Consider the following 22,219-nt stretch of genomic DNA (forward strand, 5'->3'; position numbering starts at 1 on the left):
GGATACGGTACACAGCCGTACTACGAACAGTTTGCAACAATTGTAACATTGGGATGAGTAGTTCTAGAATGGGGGAGGGGTGGGTGGCACGGTTGGCGGCTCCTTCTCTGTGCAATCTGAACCTGACTGCTCGCTGCGCACTTCCATGGACAATCTGCTGCGGTTGCCGCCTGCATTTGGGGAGAGGAGGTCAGGAGGAGGCAACGTAACGTATTTATATTTATTCATGATGACAATCAGTAAAAAGTTTGATCGAGGGCAGCGAACAAGTTATCTTGATAGTTTCTAAGTTCTATCATTGACGTTGACGATATAGCCAACATTAGCTTCTAGAAGCCAAGTAGGCCTAGCTGCCACAGTCAAGTTGGATCCGCCGGCTGTTAGCGATAGCATTACATAATTGTATAATCTTAGATGCAGTTGGAGTTCAGATGAGGTAACATTAATGCTACTCTACCCCCAGCCAGTCTTCCCACTTGGTGACATTTTATTTAAGCAAAGTTAAGCTTATCTAAGCTTGTTATTGATAGGCTAGTGTAACACAACTCCAAGTGTGTAGGCCTAGTGGTTATATTTCTGACACTGATGCTAATCCATTTTATGATGCTCCTTCTCCAGACCAGGGCATCGTATCCCGATAACGATGGATCTTCGCTCGTACGATCATTCTCACGATGGATCTTGCGAACCATCGTGAATTTCTTTGGAGCGTTTCCCGAAACTCCTCTTAACATGAACGCGCATTCGCTGCACTCACGACGTTCGTAGGATTGTACCTGTCCACTGACACGTGCTGAAACGGGCTATGATGCAGGGGGAGACGCAGGAATGTCGAGGGAAATGGGGTTAAAAAGGATTAAAATATATACCCTTCAAGGCCAACCACAGAGTAGCCTACAAAAAGAATAGATTGCAATAATATGAATGCTAAAGATATTAAAACACAATTGATTATGCCTTTCCCCCCCTGAAATAATTCCATATTACAAAAATCCAAAATAGCTTGTATGACAACTACATTTATCTTAATGTGCTGATTTCTGAAACATACTTTGCGCAGCAGAGAAAACTGCACCCTGAAAAATTCCTCTGCATAAGACGGGGTGTGGCTGTTTGCAGGCCCAACATATCGGTTGGATGGTTCCCTTACAAGTGGAAGATTTATTGGCTTCAGATCAAGAGATGTGGTGAGTTCTACAGCTCTTGAGTAAAGCCGTCAAAAATGTCTCGCTTGTTCTCTGTGCCACAAACGCTTTCCTTGTGCCATCAACAGCCTGTTACATCCCGCCACTTGCTCGAGGAGCTGTGACTGCCCCTTTCGCGGAAGCCAATTCCTCCAATGCAGCCAAGATCACTTCGTATTGAGTGAGGACCGCCTTGATCGCTGGTGTTCGCACAGTCCATCTGTTAGTACACAACGGCTTAATTGTGGTGAATGAGCCATTTTCAGATGTGGCTATCTGTTTAAAGATTGTTTTGAATTTCCCAGAATGGCCAAACAAACATCCCAGGTCATGGATCCACTGGTCCACTGCAGCTCAGCGACCGCGTTCCTCTGTATCGCATAACCGTGCAGGCTGCAATAAGCATTGCAATCTGCGCTAAAATACGTCTATATGGTCATAAAGTAGTCTGCCCCATGTTCATATTCGAGAACTGATCTAGTTTTAACCCAAATTATTCCGCCAGTATCTTTCGTCTTTTCAATATTAGATGCAGATATGGCGAGTAGTGTTGCACCTTATGATTAACAGCGCTGAGTTTTTGTTAAAAAAAGGTTAAAAATTGAAGAGAAGTTAGCCATTAAACAACTCGGCCCAGACAGACTGGACATAAAAATTATCCAACAAACGTAGAATAGGGGTAAAACAGAACTTTCTCCCGAGCATGGTATGAAGAGAAAAAAACGGTTACGCGGTTTCTCCAAGAGAAACGCTGCGTTTTGTCTCCCATGTCAACTATTTCGAGCAAGTGTGTGCACAGGACAAGGGGATATATGGACCACGGTTGTGAGTGATAATATATTATACAATATTATATATGTATATAATATGCATATATTAAAAAAAACTAAATTGTGGGTGTGGTCACACGCCAGTAATTTCTGCCGCACTGAGTTTAGTTTACCGTCCGCTCTGATCAAGTGGACATTTGATCCAAGAAACTCTTTGTCACTTGTGCCAGCACTCTAACCTCTCTTCTGTGCAGGGAAATCAAACGGTGTACTGAGTGTTTCTACTGATTTATACCTGAAGGAATAAATGGTGCCAAAAGTACTGCTAACAAGCATGATGTGTGCTTCGAGCAGGAAGTCTGCCGACGTGTTTCCTGCTGCTGAGTTGGAGGATCGGGTGGGGGAATGTCAGGACTCCTGGGAGGTAGTGTACGACCATGTGGACCAGAAGGTGCAGCATGAAGGACCCTGTAGCGAGCAAACCAGGGGGGGCCAACTCAAACCCAACCAGGGGCTTTATTGTTAAGCAACATCAAGTCATGTTAACTGAATAACTCAAAGGGCTTTCACAGGCCACAATATACTGGTTTACTCTGCATCAACCTGTGTCCTGGTTGTTGAAGGAGCCCAGTAAAGCCTCCAAGGTGTAGTTTGGCTGTCACTTTGCTAGCATGTAGAAGGGAGAGTTGCTACAGTGAACACTGTTGGAATCAACTATACAGCAAATTCTCATCAGACTGATTCAAAAGACAATGCTAAATTCTTTAAATGATGGAGGCGGATTCTACGTGGAGATGTTCAGTAGAGTGTGAGCAGACAGCTCAGACTGCAATTCGAGGATTCGATTTGGAGTTGTTCAGTGCTAGTGTGTGAGCAGCTCAGACTGCTTGTCGAAGATTGTACAGGGAGGTGTGGCAGCAACAGGTTTGGTATGAGGACGAAAAAGATTTTGATCTCCACTTTTAAAACAAGACTGAATACTTTTACGTTTGCTTTAGCTTTCTGCTAAATCTTAAATACATTGCACTTTCTGCAATGCATTTGTCTTTTTTTTCTTTTTTTTTTAACTTATCTATTTTTCTTTTATTTTTTGATTTTATTGCATGACAATGTTTTAACGTGAAGCACTTTGAGTCAGCCTTGTGTATGTAAAGTGTCATACGAATAAAGTTGCCTCGCCTACCTTCTGTTACCGATCCCCGACAAACAGAGTAGAAGACGCCTTTTTTACTTGCTTGGGTTTCTATTATTTTAGTTGTTAATTTTTTCTCAAAATTGATAACATGATATTTATATTCCTGTTTGTTCTACTGAAAAGGAGAAGCATCAGTGATGTGTCGATACGTTCTGCTTGAACTATCATTTCCTCTTTGTTTTTCTCTGAGCATCTAGACCTCACCCCACCCCACCATCTAGAGACTATAGACTGGGAGGGGAACTGGACCAACTGGTTGGTTCACAACATCATAATTTACTTGTAACTGAGTCGGACAGTTTGTTGTGGCTCACTTTATCAAAGCAGGAAGAAGACGAAGGTACAGTAATCAACACTAATCCGTGCTGTATCATAAATATGTATTATTAGTATTATATATTTTTATAATTTGTTATTGATCGTATCTAAAGGTTGATTGCTATTTTTGCATAGTATATATATATATATAGTATAATATGTTATGTAAATGACTTGGTAAAAGTTTCAACTGTAGCAAACTGGAAATCTCTCAGTTATATGAAGTGAATTGATACTATTAATAATTGAGCAAATCCTTTATCTAAAGAGGAAGTGAATTCAATTAAAGGTAATTAAGGAGCAGGGAGGGTTTATGGGGCATCATGTGCTAAGATGCCCCAAGGATATGCTGAGGAAATTGGGAATCAAACCCAGAACTGTTCAGCTGGTCACCCTGTTTACGTTAAAATTAGAGTTTTATATTCTTCTGATTCAGGATTTGTCTTCAATCATTTACTTTAAAGGTAGCCAACTTATTTCTGTTACTTGACTACTATATTTGTATTATTATGATTGAAGGAATGATACACCTTGTCATAATTATTTAAGTGTGGCCAAATGTGTCCTCTGGATAACGTATTCAAGACTTGAGATAGTTTACAGTGACTAACAAAAAAGGTGCTTCCTGTTGACTCCTGTCTTGTGCCTCTCACAGTGTAGCGTTGGGACACTCATCTGTGTTAGCTTGGGCAGTAGTCAGGGGCTGCCACACATTGCTAACACTGCTCTTTGACAGATACTTCCCATGTTTTAACCCATAATTGATAGTAATGTACTTTGAGGGTTAATTATGCCCCTAATTTAAATCCAAAGGGACCAAAGTAAAACGACTTGGAGGCAGTTTTCTCTTTCTGGAGAAAAATAACAACACTATTAACACTAAATGGTTTGGCAGCCAAAAACATTATGAGGTGAGTTCAACATATTGGCCCATAATCAACCTGGTCTCACAGGAATCCGTGAAATGACTACGGACGAATAACTCGAAATCCGTGGACACATCACGGAAACACGCTGATTTCCGTGATGTGGCCACGGAATTCGCTCCAATGCAAGTTAATGACGCTGATGTTCCGTGGCTCACACACGGTTCCCCGTTTCAACGAGCGAATCGACCACGGGGGCTTAACTCAAAACCCGGGGTGGTCTCACTGAAACACTTAAATTGTCCTTGTTGTGTCCACGGAAGTTGCTCCAATGCAAGTAGATGACAATGATATTCCGTGGCACACACACAGATTCCCGTTTCAATCTGTGTGTGTGCTCCCGTTTCAATCTGTGTGTGTGCCACATTTGACCACAGCGGGGGCTTAACTCAAAATCCGTGGTGGTCTGACGGAATCACTTCAATTGTCCGTGATGTGGCCACGGAATTTGCACCAATGCAAGTAAATGACAATGTTATTCCGTGCCTCACACACGGATATCGGCGTGTTTCCGTGATGTGGCCACGGATTTCGAGTTAAGCGTCCGACCGTAGTCATTTCACCGATTCCTGTGAGACCATGTTGCCCATAATCCTCTTCAAATGACCCCTGACTGGGCTTCCAAGTTGTACTAGCCTGTTGGATGAATATTTATGCTTGAAGCAACCCAAATATATGAAGATAAATTCAGTGCAACAAGTTACAATTATTTTATTTTTACTAAACAAAAAAAAATTCTCCTAGGAATGGCCTCAGCTAACACTCTCTGGTCTGAAGAGAACTTTTCATGTCCCATATGTCTGGATGTGTTCAACAGCCCTGTTTCTACACCATGTGGACACAATTTCTGCAGAATCTGTATTACAACATTCTGGGATGGCGGAGTCCAGTACAAATGTCCTGCTTGCAATGAGCTTTTCCAAACAAGACCTGATTTACGGGTCAATACTCTCTTATCAGAGATGGTTGATCAGTTCAGAAGGTCTGTACGAGTAAAAGAGCAGCCCTGTGTTGAACCAGGAGAAGTTCCCTGTGATGTCTGTACTGGGACCCAGCTGAAGGCTGTGAAGTCCTGCCTAGTGTGTCTTCTCTCTTACTGCCACACCCACCTGGAGCCCCATCAGAGATATGCAGGCCTGAAGAGACATCTGCTGGTCAATGCTATGGACCGTCTGGAAGACAGAATGTGTAAGAAACACGACAGACTTCTGGAGCTCTTCTGCCAGACTGAACAGGTTTGTGTGTGTCAGTTCTGCACAGAGACAAACCACAAGTTCCATTCTGTTGTACCTCTAAAGGAGGAATATGAAGTGAAGATGGCCCAGCTGGTAAATATAGAGTCTGAAGTTCAGCAGATGATCCAGGAGAGACAGCAAAAGATTCAGGAGATCAAAGACACAGTAACACTCAGCAGAGCGGATGCAGACAGAGAGATAGCCGATGGTGTTGAGGTCCTCACTGCACTGATGCGCTCTATTGAAAAGTGCTCTGATGATTTCAAACAAACGGTAAAAGAGAAACTGAAATCCAAGGAGAAACAAGCTGAAGACCTCATCAAAGAGCTAGAGCAGGAAATAGAAGATCTGACCAAAAGAAGATCAGAGGCGAAGCAGCTCTCACACAGCGAAGACCACCTCCACTTCCTGCAGAACTTTGGAATCCCAAAGGATTCTCCTCCCACCAGGGACTGGACAACGGTGGAGGTCTGGCCCCCGTCATACGTAGGCACCTTGAAGAGATCCCTGGATCAGCTGAAGGAGACACTTAACATGGAGATGAAGAAGGTTCCTGGCATGAGATCAGCTCTAAAGAAGTGTGAGTTTCTGTTTAATTTGATTCATCACAATCCAAACTTAAAATTTAGAATGTCCTTCCACACAGCAGTAGAAGATGACCTACTTGAAATGACGATGGTGTTTGACATCATGTATATTACAATTGTTAATGATGACACATTAAATCATACTGACATCTGTTTTTCAATTATGATACATATTAGTATTGTGATTATTATTAGACAGAATCATATAATAATCATGATTCTATTATAAATAATAAAAGTAATTGAGTGAATTGTATATTCTTATAAATCAAATGTTATTTAATTCATTATCATAATTTCTATTCAGCCTATTTATAATTGTGATCAAAAGTTTTAAATAAGTTGTAACTATATTGTTGGTTCTCCTCTCAGATTCCTGCGAACTTACACTGGACCCAAACACAGCCCACGGATATCTCTCCCTGTCTGAGGACAACAGAAAGGTGACGCTGGTTGAGATGTATCAGGCGTATCCTGATCAGCCACAGAGATTTGATTCCCAGTACCAGGTGTTGGGTAGAGAGGGTCTGACTGGCCGCTGTTACTGGGAGGTAGAGAGGAAAGGAGATGTTGATATAGGAGTGACATACAGAGGAATCACAAGGAGAGGAGAGGGTGATGACAGCAGGCTTGGAGGGAACAACAAGTCCTGGAGTCTTTATTGTGATGATGATGGTTACTATTCCCGGTACAATGGTAGTAAAACAGTCATACATGTCCATCCCGCTGGCTCTAACATAATAGGAGTGTATCTGGACCGGCCTGCTGGCACTCTGTCCTTCTACAGAGTGTCCCCAGATGTAGGAGGGTCCTCAGACACACTGACACACATCCACACCTTTCAATCCACCTTCACCCAGGACCTCTACCCTGGATTTAGGTTTGAGTGGTCTGGTTCCTCAGTGTCTCTGTGTTAAATGTGACGACCCTGGTGAGTCTTTGACTCCACCCTTGCTTTGACTCCACCCTGGCTGTTTGGTTTGCCTGTTCTCTCTCTCTTTCTTAATAGGTGATGCAGTTCAGGTGTGCCGGTGTTGGCAGCAGGTTAAAAGCCTGCTTTCACAACAGTCATGGTCGCTCCCTCCTCCCGGCGTGTTGGTTTTCTTTGTCCGGTTACACACAGACTGACATTTGCATGACACTTTGGGTTACTTTACATTTTACTGATTTACACCACACTTCTTTATCTTTGTTCTATTTAATTATATGTAAAATTATCTTATTACTATAATAAATTATTTTATTATTGTAAAACGGCGTGGTCTCCCCCATTTCATGTTGCATGCTAGAGCCAGCATGTGACATATGGGGGCTCGTCCGGGATCCATTTTCCAAAATTTGGTAAGGTAACTTAATTGTAAGTATGCTTTGTTTTGACTTGGCTGTATAGTTGAATTGGCTTTTGGATTGTACAGACGGGAATAAATTGCCTGTGCAGTCAAATTATCAGGAAATGGGGAGACACACGCTAAGTTTGTAGTTGGTAAATGATAATTTAGTGTTTTGGTGTTCATTGAGATTTCGTTGTTAATTTTGTTTGATAGTGGCTTGCTTTGGTTGATTTGCCGAGGAGGAGGAGTGCCATTTGGGAGGCTACCTGCGGTTTCTGACGTTTGCGTTGCAGGTAGGCGAATTGGGTGCAGGTGTAGTGGTAACTGTGGGGGGGTGGTAGGTTAGATTCTACCGGAGCACACGTGAACCCTCGCTAGGAATAGAGCGCTTACCGCTGTTTGTTGTTTTTTTATTTTGGTGTTTATTATTTTTGGTGTGTCGAACGCGCTGGGGTTGCTTGCAACTCAATTGCATGAGGGCACACTGAAGACCAGCTAGGAAAGAGCTAGGGCCGTGGTCTGAAGTTAGATGCGGGGCTGCTCTAGTCTGGGGGGGAAAGGGGTTGGTACACCTGCATTCAGTTGCCGGCTGCGCTATACACTGTCGCGTAATAGCCGTCAGCTTATTGGTCCCCCAACATTGGAAAATAATTGTCACAATATCCATCCGAGCGCTTGTTAGTCATCATTCCTAGTATAAAATGGATTTGGATACATTTTATGCGTCTCCATCTGAGTCACTGTTTGATAAGTTCACAAAGGAACAGTTAAGGAAAGTGGCTGAATATTATCAATTGACTGATCTGCCGAGAGGTCTTAAAAAAGAGGTCCTAAAAAATCGGGTTAGATCTGTGTTAGTAGAGAGGTCCATTATGGAGGTAATTCCTAGTGGGACAAATCCAAATGGCTCAGATGAAGTGTTAATTTCTGATAAAAATGCGGTTAGTTTTGAGCAACAGATGCAGCTTTTAAAATTACAGATGGAGCAAAAGCGGTTTGAGGCAGCAGAACGTGAACATCAACGTGAGAAAGATCGCGAAATGGAACTAAAACGTCTTGAAAGTGTTTTACAACAGAAGCGTTTAGATATAGAGCTAGAAATGGAAAAAATGAAACGACAGGAAAGACAGGAAGAAAGGCAAAGTGAGCTGCAGAGAGAAAAGTTAAGATTGGTGGCAGAGGGAAAGATGCGGGATACTGTTAATGAGGATTCTGGTTCTGGCATAGGGGGAAACATCTCGAGTATGATAAAGTTTTTACCCAAATTTAATGACGGAGACCCTGACATTTTTTTCTCTCTATTTGAGGGCATTGCGGAAGAGCGAAATTGGAGTGATTTGGAGCGCACCTTGCTTCTCCAAGCAGTTCTTTCGGGGCGCGCTCAGGACGCCTACGTTGCGTCATCAGTGACCGAGCGAAAATCATACGAGTCTGTTTAAAAACACTGTGTTGAGGGTTTATGAACAAGTGCCGGAGTTTTACAGGCAGCGATTTAGAAACTGGAGGAAAGCTGACAGACAAACATACTCTGAGGTTGCCAGAGATCTGGTTAGTTATGTTGTTCGCTGGTGCTCCGCTGTTAATGTAAAAACATTTGAACAATAAGGTGAGTTGGTAGTCTTGGAGCAGTTCAAGAACATTGTCCCAGAACATCTTGCTGTTTTTATCAATGACCACAAGGTCAAAACGGCCGCAGAGGCTGCCATTCTCTCGGACGAATATGCGTTGACTCATAAGGGTAAAAGTAAGGACTATGTCCAGAACAGGCATGTTAATCACACTCGAGATGACCGGACAAATGGGTACAATAGTGGGCCTGCGGCTACTGGCAGGGCCGACGGACTGCGGGGACAAAGGGGACAGTTGTGGGGGGGCCCAAGGCAGAGGGGGGGAAAAAAAATCTCCCCCCCCCCCAGTCAACAATCGCTCCATACCCCCCCTCCCCCCATACCCCCCCCCCCGTCAACAATCGCCCCATACCCCCCCCCCCCCCCCCCCCCGTCAACAATCGCCCCTCCCCCCCCCCCCCCTCCTCCCTCCCCCCCCCCCCCGTCAACAACTTACCGCAGGGGGTCCATTAGTACCTATAGTATAGGGGCCCAGGATTTGGTGCTACGGCCCTGGCTACTGGTGACACTGAGGAACGAGTCTGCTTCTATTGCCATGAGCAGGGTCACTTCATCGCCGCCTGTCCCACTCTTAGGAGAAAAGGGGGGGGGCGGCGGCCTCCTGCCGGGGGCCCACGAGCAAGGCGATGGAGTGTTTAAGGGTTGCCCGTAGTTCGTAGTCCGTAGTTCGTAGTCCGTAGGTTCTTAGTTCTTATTTCGTAGTCCGTAGGTTCTTAGTTCGTAGTCCGTAGGTTCCTAGTCCGTAGTCCGTAGTCCGTAGGTTCTTAGTTCGTAGTCCGTAGTCTCCTAGTTCTTAGTTCGTAGTCCGTAGGTTCTTAGTTAGTAGTCCGTAGTCCTTCGCCTTAGCGTCGGCCTCTGTAGGTGCCGTCTCTAGATGTTCTTAATGGGTCAAACATTTCCTGTAGAGGAGGAAATGTTTGTTCTTAGGTGGTGAGAGTGTGTGTATGGGGGGGGTTTGATCCGGTAGGAGTGTTGATGTAACTGGTGTTGGTTGAGGGGATGGGTAGTGCTTATGTGATTGGGTTGTTTTTTTTTTGAATACCATAAGTGCAGAATCCCACTTAGGTGGGCTTCTGTCTTAAGGGGGGGGATGTGACGACCCTGGTGAGTCTTTGACTCCACCCTGGCTGTTTGGTTTGCCTGTTCTCTCTCTCTCTCTCGCGCGCTCGCGCTCGCGCTCTCGCTCTCTCAGGTGATGCAGTTCAGGTGTGCCGGTGTTGGCAGCAGGTTAAAAGCCTGCTTTCACAACAGTCATGGTCGCTCCCTCCTCCCGGCGTGTTGGTTTTCTTTGTCCTTTGTTTGGTTTCACACAGACTGACTTTTGCATGACACTTTGGGTTACTTTACATTTAACTGATTTACACCACACTTCTTTATCTTTATTCTATTTAATTATATGTAAAATTATCTTCTTACTATAATAAAATCTTTTATTATTGTAAAACGGCGTGGTCTCCCCCATTTCATGTTGCATGCTAGAGCCAGCATGTGACATAAAACACACGCACACGCACACGCACACGCACACACACACACAGTTAATGCATACATAATTACATGCACACATACACAGACACCTTTGTATGTAGTTAATGGTGCAGAAGGTAATATCAGTCTCTCTTTGTTGTTCATCTCTCAGCCCTCTCTGTCTTCCACCAGCTGGGCCGTGTAACCTAGCCGGCGATCAGATTAAAGGGGACGCGCCGGTTGACCTTAGGGGTGATCAAAATGCTATATTGTGTTGGGCTACAGAATAGTTTGACAATCATTCATTTGAAGCAAGACTATTGAACTCATCCATAGGGTTTACAAAGCATGTTTAACAAAGGTTATGTTTCTAATTTGAAATGTATTTTCAATATTGACTAAAGTTAAATACAATGATTTTCATTCAACAATGTTTTATATTTTCAAACATAAAAATGTTCAGATTCAGGTCTCTGGTGTCCGTTTTTGTTTTGATAAGCCTAACATGGAGCTGGATTTCAAGCAGATTTGTTCTTGCAATCATAAATTCAAGTGGTCAAACATTATTAGATTTAATATTTACAAAGAAACCTGATTGAGTCACAAAATCATATAATTGAGGTTCTGGTTTTTTCCTGTCAAAACATGATACCCATTGCAATCGGAATTCCAATTGTTCCGGGTTATTCTGCTGCCGTTGCTGCGCAGACCAGCTAGGTTTAAAGGAACACCCCACCCATTTGCATTAAGCTGTACATTGTTAGAAACCCAGTCATACTTTGGAATGGTCATGCAACACTCTCTCATTTCCCCCGAGACGGGAGCAATCCGTATTTACCTCTTTCACTTACTTCAAAAATCGGCATTTTGCGTCATTGCCAGAAGGAAATACAAGAGGGAGGGGGGGGGGGGGGTTCTATTGAAACTACAAGCACAAGTTCCCACCCTATCAAACCCGCCCATAGGGGGTGGGACTTAATGCGCTAAAAGACCTATCACAGATCAGTGCCAGTGCGTTAGACTTCACCTGCAGAAAACATGGCCGAAGGTACTGACACAATATGGAGGATTGGGATTGAATAAGTTATGGATGTTCGTGGCTACCTTTATGAGCCACAATATAGTGACGAGCAGCTGAGGGCTATGGCGGTACAGGGGGTGGCTGAAGCTGCCGCCGCTACAGCCGAGGCAGACGACCTGCCTTCCGCAGACGAGGAGCCCGCAATGGCTCGAGCTGGGGCGGATTGGTGGTGCCTGTGCTCTCACTGCGCCAATGGACACAGAACAAGAGTCTGTCTGCTGCCGAGAATTCCAGCGGTGCCAATTACTTCTGGACGAAATCACGGAATCGGAGGATGACACGTCGATCACCCGAGTTTCGCGCCCCATATGGATAGCGGTGTCCCGGAGACCTACCTTAGAATACCTAAGGTCAACAGGAAACGGCAGCCAAAGCCTACAGGGCCAAATGGACGTCTTTCTGTAAAGTACGTTTATATTCTTTGTTACTAATGTCAAGGAGTACTCTTTGCTAACGTGGCATGTTCACTGCGCAAATAGCTTGCAGTTATGCTAGCTACTGTGGCATGCTAGGCCCAGAGACCATCACTCACTTCGTGCTCAATGTTTTGCCCAGACAATTTCGCCTAACAGCCTACCGGCACTTTCTTGAGTGGGTCCTGCAAGGAGAGAGATTGGGCAGAGGGTGTCGTGTAATCTGCTTGCGTCGTGCAGGATATAGAAAATACCCAGCTCCAGACGGCCAGTACTGCGGGCATCAAGAAGCTGAGGACGCGCAGGAGGATCTATAGTTTCATTGTTTGTATATAGTCATTCAACAGTTGTCTCGTTTGTATATAGTTATTTAATTAAATGATTCAAATTTACGTTGTTGTAGTTCTTTCTTAGTAGTGTGGCTCCAAGTGTATTCGATTTATTGAACGACCTACATTTCATAACTGGAACTACTTAGTTACTGTTGCCTCAGATGACAAAGATAACAGAATGTCATACCTATCATTTCTAGTAAAGTATACATTGCGTTATAAGTTTGTTTCAGTTACCTCCTTCCAAGTTCATGATGCTACACTTTGTTGAAGGCAGTCAGGAGAGCAGGAGTGACATTTTGTTTTTAATTCACAAAGAAAGAATTGTGAAAGAAATAAGTCATGAACATCAAAACACACATACATTAACCATACTATAAAAAAGAGATATTGACCCTTTGATTGGGTATGCATGGTAAGGTGCTCGATGGCAGTGCAAACAGGTAAGGCAGTGCAAGGATAAGGTCAAAAGACCATATAAGACATAAAGACATATAAGACATGGTAATATTGGTGAGGAATGGGTGGAATGGGTTATTGTAGAGCTGACGTCTCAGAAGCGGCTCTTGAATGATGATGTTGCAGCTTCCTTTGGCGGCTTTGGGACGAGGGAAATGTTAGGTGGTAAAGGAGGTTGTTGTCGGGTGAGTGAGGAGGTTGGATCCTTGAATTGTATGTTTGGGTTGTGTCTGTTTTCTAAGACCTTCGCAATTAGTGTCTGGATAAATTTGGTGGTTTGTGGCTTGTAGACTGACTATTTATTGCTTTGACTTTTTGCAGAAGACCAGCTTGACGCGTGGTTCTCCTATAAATGACAAGGATTATAATGATTACACAGACATCTGAATGAAGATTTGACTAGTAGATGTCTCCACAGGAATAGAATGAACTTTTAAGCAAAGTATGCATTATGAGTTAGCTGTCAACATGCTAATTTAGGTTATTTTAGTATTTAGAGAACATGAAAACACACCTGTTGCCATGGTGGCTTGTTCTCGGGCCACAATGTTCTCATTGTGCTGCATGATGGCGAGGTAGCCCCTCTCCCTCATTCCCTCATAGGATAAGAGCTGGCGTTTGGGGAGGTTTTTTCAGGAGAGTACAGTGAAAGACCTCCAGTGGCCCTGTGTGAAAAGGAGAATATATAGTAATTAAAACATGTTCAATAGGATACGTTAAAAATATGTGGGTAAAAAGGGTGTCGGTTCTTACCAGTATGTTTGAAGAGGGCCATCTTCTGAAGATCTTTCAAAAGCCTTTTGTCAAAGACTAACGACGTCAGGTCCTGATCTGTCATGAGTCCTTCAGCCACATCCTCTTCTTGTGCTCCTCGGCTGTTAGAGGACCATGGTCACGGTGATGCCGCTTTCCATCCTTGTCAGTCCGTCGGTGTTCATTGACCACATGGTGTGGAATGCACTTCCACCTGTTTTGTAGTACCTTTGGGATAGAAAAGATTAGTAGTAGTAGTAGTAGCTGAAGTAGTTGTAGTAGCAGAAGTAGTTGTAGTAGATGAAGTAGTTGAAGTGGCTGAAGTATTAGGTAGTAGCTGAAGTAGTAGTTGTAATTGTTGTAGTGGTTGTATTGGTAGGAGTAGTCGTAATGGTAGTAGTAGTAGTAGTAGTAGTAGCTGTAGTAGTAGTAGTAATTGTAGAAGTTGTATTGGTAGGAGTAGTAGTAATGGTATTAGTATTATTGGTAGGAGTAGTAATGGTAGTAGTAGTATTGGTAGAAGTAGTAGAAGTAATGGTATTGGTAGGAGTAGTAGTAGTAGTAGGAGTAGGCAGTATAGATGTTGAATGGGTTACTAAAACTGTGATTATGAATAAAGTATAAATGCTATCGAAATTTCGTTTGGATAGTATTGAAGATACAAATGTGTAGATTTGTTTAACGGTTTGAATGATGCTAAAAGGTTGAAATCTGACCGAATTATGATCTCCTAAGTAATTTAATTGTGAGAATGGGCAGACAAATTCAAAGGGACCAACTGTAAAATATGAGGGTTTGAAACTAAAACTGTGATTCTTTAGAAAGATCATTGGTTCTCAAAGTGCGGCCCGCGGGCCAATGGCGGCCCGCGGGCCGCACTTTGAGGACCGGATCCGCACGAACCGCAATGACATACAGATGTAAGTTAAAGAAAAAAAAAATATTTTTTTTTATTTTTTTTTATTATAATCTCAATGTTAATTTAAACAAAAATAAATAAATATTAAGAGAAAAGCCGACTCTCTAGCTTTCAATTAAATCCTGTTACATTTGTTAGTTTTAATCCGACTGTACATTACTTTGAAAGGATGAACCTCGTTTTCGTGATTTAGACCTCACTTGCAACCACGGTGCAATGTTTTTTTTTAAACTGGGATGCTGCTGACGTTTCCCGCCAATTTTTTTGTCCTTTGGCGGCCCTCAGTCAAATTTTGGGTTCCTAAATTGGCCATCAGTTGTCAAAACTTTGAGAACTTTAATTGATATCGAAATTCCGTTTAGATATTATTGAAGATATAAGTGTGTCGATTTTGTTAAATGGTTGGAGCGAAGATAAACATGAAAATCTATTGAGTTACGTGACAGAGAGAGGATGAAAGAGAGAGTGAGAGATAGGGAGAGAAATGCCATGGCATCTTTGAGACTCCAGTGCCTGGTAGGCCAATTATAACGCAGCGCCGGGCTCCGACGGGTCAGGAAGTGTGTTTGTGTGTGTGTGTGTGTGTGTGCGTGTGTGTGTGGTGTGGGGGGGGGGGGGGGTTCCAGAATTATAGCTTTTAATTGAGATTATTTACTGCATTCTGCATTATTACCAGACACCTACAAAACACAACCCAAGCTTAACACTACACACAAACTCATTATCTATAATTAAATAAATACAGAGGGACTTTAATACTTTTATTTAAATATTATTATATGTTGTCTGTGTGTCTGTGTGTTTGTGTGCGTGTGTGTGTGTGTGTGTGTGTGTGTGTGTGTGTGTGTGTGTGTGTGTGTGTGTGTGTGTGTAATGTTAATGTATTCAACTATTGATTATACAGCCATCTAGCACTAATTTGTTTAAATATACTGTATATATCTAAAAAATTATAGCGGCTTCAGCAGATATCATTAGCTGAAGCCGCCTCCAAAAGTCTTCTAGAAACCACATCAGCATTCACGGTGACGGGCCGAGCATTGTTTTCCCCGGGCCACCTGATCACACCCATGATTCCCCTAATGAGTCCCACTTAGCTCCGCAGGCTTGTTGCCCAGGCGATTACTTTCACGCTAGTTTACCGCGGCACATCAGTCACGTTGATTGTGAAATGCCTCGAGAGCGTTTTCACCACTTTGAAGGAGAGATATTGATTGAGCTTGTGCCCGGGATTACAAAACATGTCTACAAATATGTACGACAACTGTTAAAAGCTTTTCTAACCGGTGGCCACTCAAAGCGCTTTACATGACATACGCCTTCCGGTTACAAGCCCATCCCCTCTACCTCCTGAGCCACTGCTGTTAAATCAGCACAGACCTGCTCATGGTTGAAACTAAACATGGAATACAAGGAGTACCAGGTTTGTTTTGTATGCTAATGGATTGTAGGAAGTAGGGCTCAAGATCCTTGGAACTGGGTTTTGGATTTGTGAGGTCCCTTCGGAATGATATCCATGTATAGCTTACAGATTGTGGGCAGTCAGCCTCCCATAATCAGACAACATATCGTCTGATCCAACCTCGTTCCAACGAGCTCTCATCTCAGCATGGATCGTATGGGGTGCCTCGAAACTAGGGAAAGCATGTCACCATATCGGCATATCAACATGAGAGGACGGGACTTCCGAGCGAGGGATGTGCTTCCCATTCCATATTATAATGCTTTGTCACATTCCCTATACAATAAACCTCCACACTTCTTCACCTCGTAGTCTCTCTCCTGTCCTTCGTTCTCTGTGGACTGTTAACTGACGTGCACAACACACAGGTCAATATGAGTGATGGATCCAAGATGGCTGCCGGGTGCATAAGGCCACCAGCTCATCAATGTAACGTCTGACGGTGAAGAACAGAACTGGGGGGAATGGGGAAGGTTCCAGCGTCGCTCACAGGCCAGAGGGCTTCAGCTGTCAGCCAGGAGGGAGGGAGAGACAGAAACAAAGAGAGAGAGAGAGAGAGAGAGAGAGAGAGAGAGAGAGAGAGAGAGAGAGAGAGAGAGAGAGAGAGAGAGAGAGAGAGAGAGAGAGAGAGAGAGAGAGAGAGAGAGAGAGAGACTGATAGGGAGAGAGAGAGAAATTGTTTATGGGGCGGGAGAAGCAGTCTAAATCTGAAAAAGTTTTATATAAATTTCGTGTTTTTTTCCATTTAGGAGAGCCGTCTGCGGGGGCCACGGCCGTCGTAAAGAAAACAAACACGTTCCTGCGAGGGGGAGGCGGGAAATATCTGTCTGGGTTAGCGATGCGGCGAGGACAACTCGGTTTATCAAGCCAACGAGCGGCGGCGGCGGCGGCGGGGGCGCGGAACGTTCCTGCGCCGTTCAGGAGATATGACGGTGATATCTCAGCCGGCCCGATGGCTTTTACTTTCTCAGCGCTGGGGTGCGTGAGGGGAACTGTAGTTGCTCTCCAATGTGGAACCATGTGGACCATATTGATAAAGTAGTAAAGCTAGCCGTAGTTAAGTCAGGCCAGGCAGCTTTATGGGTAGACCTCACCTCGATTCGAAGGATTCATAAGCAGAGTCAAAAACACAACTGAATTCACGATTCAATAAGTAACCCGATCCCAATTCAGCAGAGGGTCATTTTATTTCAGTTAATCACAAAAGGCAGCACCATCATGTGAATCTAACCTTTTTCGTAAATCGAAACAAAAACATACAAAAATATCCTTGAATGAATCCCCTCGATTGTGCTCTAGATAATGTTTGAAAGTTCCAATAATGGATTATGGAGTTTCAGGGCAATAATGACAACACTATGTTTACCATAGCTGTACATATATAGGCTACGTACAATATATACGTTACAGAGAAAATGATCCCAAATTCCATTCCATTACTATGCAAAAAGAGCAGACAATGACAACGAAACCAAATCAAAGGGCGGAGATTATGATCCGCCCTGTGAATGATGCCCCCATCCCCCTCCGTACACAGAGTTTACCTTATCGGGGTCTCGCTCCGTCAGCCCAGGCTGGTGTTGGAGGAGGAGGAGGAGGAGGAGGCGCAGGAGGAGGAGGAGGGGTTCATCCCGGGGATGATATAGGCGGAGGCAGCAGCTCATAACTCTGGGTGTGTGAGAGGAGGGGCCGGAGTCCTTCACGCCGTGCTGTCAGTGGTTTGACAGGTGAAGAGTGAGCCAAATTACCCAGGGAGACAAGGGAGGAGGGGCTGGGGGCGGGGGGGGAGGGGAATCACACTCCGACCCCCCCGCTGATGAACGAACACAGTCGCCTCGATTGCCGTTGTTGTCACTTAAGGTCAACATGAAGAACCCGGTCAAATCTACTTACTGCATAGTTATGACGGTAAAATCCAACCAGGCAGGTCAACGGTATTTGAATATGAACCGTGTTGCGTTGTACTACACTCGTCTGTTTATCATAGTGACTCTCTTCCCGTCCATCAGACGGGTGTTTGACGCACAGGGACGAAAGTTTCCGGGTTCGATTCCCAACCGTCCAGGGCCTTCACCTTATAGGCATCGTGGTAGAGCTGTCTTTCTTAACCTCTTTTTTTTTCAGATTTAAATTTGCATTTATTTATTCTTAATGATATAGAGAGATCGACAGGACGGTATGTACGCAAAGGACAACGGGTAGGAATAAAACCCTGGTCGCTGCGATCAGGACTGAGCTTTAATGATGTGCGCCCCTATCTTAACCTCTTAACCTTGTCTTATTTGAACCTTAACAAAACCTAACTCGGACATCCCCGTCTTGCAGCGTTGATCGGAATTCACTGTCGCTTCGGATGAGACATCTCCGTGCCGGACAGGAATGGTAATGACCTAATGACCACGTGACGTGCAGAGGAACCTCGCTCAGAGGAGTGGAGAGGTCAGGAGAAGGGCCGGACGGACGAGGACAGGGCGGTGGAGCGCTGGAGCGAGGGAGGATTAGAACAAGATGGCCGCCGCAGACGAGGAGACATCGGAATAAACCAAAGTCACAGAGAGAGAGAGAGAGATGGGAAGATAGAGAGGGAGAGAGGGGGGAGGGGGGGGAGAGAGGGATATGGAGGGAGAGAGAGAGAGAGAGAGAGAGAGAGAGAGAGAGAGAGAGAGAGAGAGGGAGAGAGGGAGAGGGAGAGGGAGAGAGAGAGAGAGAGAGAGAGAGAGAGAGAGAGAGAGAGAGAGAGAGAGAGAGAGAGAGAATGGAAGAGAGGGAGAGAGAGAGAGAGAGATGATGATGCGAGAGATTATGGGATAGAGAGAGGGGGCAGAGAGAGAGGATGGGAGAGAGAGGGAGAGGGAGAGAGAGAGAGAGAAGCATAGGGCATGCAGAGAACGGCACCACCTGGAGACTAATTAGATTTGACGTTGGAAACCTGCTATAAATTTACAGCCGTCTCCCGGACTGGGCCCTGGGTCCAAGGGCACGAGGCGAGGAATCTACACAAGAAAAAACAGGAAAGGCAAATAAGAAGACGAACAGCTAATTACATCACAGCGATAAAAAAAGGAAAGAAAATAATGAGTAATCTGCTGTTTAAAGGACGGGGGTAATGGCGAGCTCAGCACAAAGATAATCTTAAGTCTATAGTAATTAACGCCTATTTTAAAAGAGCGAATCCTCGAGTCATCAACTGCCACATTGATTTCTCACAGTTATATTTCATAATCATCAGTTTAAGACAAAGTTCCCCAAAGTTTCCCTGACAGAACATCCCTCGTCTGCCTTCGTCGTTTCCGAACAAACTGACAGAGAGTGAGCACGCATCTCATTATGATCTAACGACGAGACAACGATGATGGTTTGCTTAAACCATTCGCCAGTCACCATTTGTACCGCCTTTCACTCCCTGCCTCTCCGTTGTCTGGACGTCTCTCCTCTCACCCTTTGGTCCAGAACGCCGCCCGCGAAAGCTGCTCCGCATTCATTATTCTCCTTGTTCTTCAAAGAGCAGCGCTTTGACATTGGTTGATCCACAGAGAGCGCACATAGAGGATCATTTTTGCTCAGAGAATTAAAAAAAAAAGGCGGCAAACTGAGGAGCATCTTCCAGTCGCAGACAGTAACCTGCCTCACCTCTCCTCCTCCTCTCCCCTCCCCAGCCAACCATCTGGACGGCTAATTAGCACCAATCTAGAAGTACAGCTAACGACCCAGATCAGCTGGCCCCGGTGCATTGTGGGGGGAGAAGGGGTCGGGCGATGGTTATTCTTCCTCTGTCCACAGCCTCGTCGCTGACTAACTGCCACTGGGACGGTCAGACCTGCCGGAGGTTCGATGCGTTGCTGACACACATCTGCCGTCATGCAGTGTTGCTGTGGCACATCTGGAGCAGTGCAGTGTTGCTGTCGCACATCTGGAGTCATGCAGTGCTGCTCTGCCACATCTGGAGTGGCGGCAGTTACCCTCATCTGGACGAGGAGTACATAAAGGAGAGAGGCGATCGCTGACAGGACAGATGGCCTGTAAAGGGAGGAGGTGAGGGTGAGGGGAGGGAGGGAGGAGGGGGAAGAAGGGAGGGAGGGAGGAAGGAGAGAGAGGGAGGATGGTCGGGGAGGGAGGGAGATGGAGGAGGAGAGGGGAGGGATGGAGGAGGATAAGGGAGGGAGGGAGGGAGGGAGGGAGGAGGGACGAGAGGGGAAGGGGTTTAGGGATGTAGGGGGAGGGAGGGGAAGAGGGTGAGGGAGGGACGAGGTGGGAGGGAGGGACGGGTGGAGCGAGGAGGTGACGGAGGGAGAGGACGGGGAGGGAGAGAGGAGAGGCTGAGGGACATGCTGCCATCCGTCCACTTGCGCCGTCGCAGCCTGGATCCCGGGCGGAACCTGTGCGGATTTCAAAGAGGCGAGAACAGCTGGGGTGCCGAGCGGGGCTGAACCCCCCAGAGCGGGGGGGGGGGGGGGGGGGGGGGGGTGTAATTGGGAGCGCGGAGCAGGAGTCTGCTGCGACATCAAAGCGAGGCAACGGCGACGGCGGGGGGGTCCAACCGTGGCGAGGCGCCTGCTGGTTCCTCAGGTCCGCTCGGTGGCTCCCTGGACCCCGGGCTTATGTGTGATTTACAACAGGTGTGAACACGGGCAGGACGGCGGTCTCTTAATGATGATGTGGATCCAGGATGAATACTGTTGGGAAATATACTTGGACACAAAACACAGCATTTTAAGATCAAGCTTTGATTCATTTATTTGACCTGAGAACAAGGTCAAATTGAATAAATCAAAGCGCAATCTCATTTTATTAAATACTGTGGTTTGTGGTTTTGCAGATGGCCTATAAAGGGAGGAGGAGAGGGAGGGAGGAGGGGGGAGGAGAGGGTGGGGGGTGAGGGACAAGCTGCCGTCCTTCTACTTGCGCTGCAGCCCAGGTGAATCCAATCTGCGACTTCTGAGTCTGTCGAGAACAGACACACAGGCAGGCAGCATAACAGACAGACAGGTAGACACAGGCAGGCAGGCAGGCAGAAAAAGGGCATCGCACCATGAACCTCCACCTCCAGAAGCTCGCAGTGTGAGAACGGCCGCGTCGAGGGACGGACACTTCATCCGTCGCAACCCAGGCGCCTCTCTGGTTCCCAGGCATCTGAAGGGGCTTACCTCAGCCGTCAGCCTGAGGGGTACGCCTCCCCCCCAGCACACCGCCTCAGTCTCTCCGGCACATCGATCCACATCCGGTGATCCTCAGTGGTCCTCCAGACAAACACCGTCCACTTCACTGTGTGGGATGAGTTGTCGCGGAGACCTGCACACTTAAACACACACACACACACACACACCGACACACAGGCGGGTACAAGAACAACAGACGATCCCGTACGCATGCAGGCGTGTGCACAATTAGGAATTCATGCGGGCGTATGTGTTCATGCAAAAAACGCACGCCCACACACACATTTGCTCTGAGACAGAATGTATTTGTGCATCCGCACACACCCACAAGCACAAACACACACATGCAAACGCACACACAAACACACGCACGCAAAGGTACACGTTACACAAAAACACACATATTCACACAGAGTGAATTACTGAAGTGAGTTTTCTCCCAGGAAAATACGTACAGTATATAAATATGGATTCACACCGTTGGCAGTTAATTAGTTGTACCCATGTTGCACCTCGTTTGAAATTCCAAACAGCAACGATCCATCTGGCCACCAGGCCTGCAAGATGCTGGGTATATTGTGAAGGAATGTTGCATCATGGGAAACTGATTACGAAGCACAGACCCGCTGCTGCCCACCTGTTCCTCCTAATCTGAGCTCACTAAGAAACCAAGCAGTGGGAACTCTTCTTGACCGCCGTGAGCCTGTACCGTTGACTAATATGTTTACGTTGTTACGTCCCATCGTCACTTTGCTACGTCCGATTTAACCGTTATCTCTCCAATTGTGACGTTAGCGTCCTATTGTTTGTTGCTTGGTCACATTGTTATTTGGCTCGATCCCATTTTTTCGTTATGATGTCTCATCAGATTGTTACGTTGCCAAGTTCCGTGGCAACGCTACGATGTCCCATTGCTACGTTGTCATGTCCCATTGTTATGTTGCTACGTTCGGTTCAGTGAACAAAATCCTTGCAATCTGGGGGTCCCCTTGCCAAAATGAGG

General features: G+C 45.5%; 1 protein-coding gene and 1 long non-coding RNA gene across 2 annotated transcripts; both read left to right on the plus strand.

Annotated features, from left to right (window-relative positions):
- The first annotated feature begins 5,139 nt into the window (after positions 1 to 5,139).
- LOC115557180 (E3 ubiquitin-protein ligase TRIM47-like) lies at positions 5,140 to 7,132 on the plus strand. Its single transcript, XM_030374792.1, has 2 exons — positions 5,140 to 6,208; positions 7,119 to 7,132. The coding sequence occupies exons 1-2, from the start codon at positions 5,140 to 5,142 to the stop codon at positions 7,130 to 7,132; spliced, it is 1,083 nt and encodes a 360-aa protein (XP_030230652.1).
- Positions 7,133 to 7,188: 56 nt separating this feature from the next.
- LOC115557896 (uncharacterized) lies at positions 7,189 to 10,618 on the plus strand. Its single transcript, XR_003979280.1, has 2 exons — positions 7,189 to 7,224; positions 10,367 to 10,618. It is a non-coding gene; the product is annotated as an uncharacterized LOC115557896 (long non-coding RNA).
- The last annotated feature ends 11,601 nt before the right edge of the window (positions 10,619 to 22,219 follow it).

This window comes from Gadus morhua, chromosome 2 (assembly GCF_902167405.1).
Source record: "Gadus morhua chromosome 2, gadMor3.0, whole genome shotgun sequence".
NCBI classification, from domain to species: domain Eukaryota; kingdom Metazoa; phylum Chordata; class Actinopteri; order Gadiformes; family Gadidae; genus Gadus; species Gadus morhua.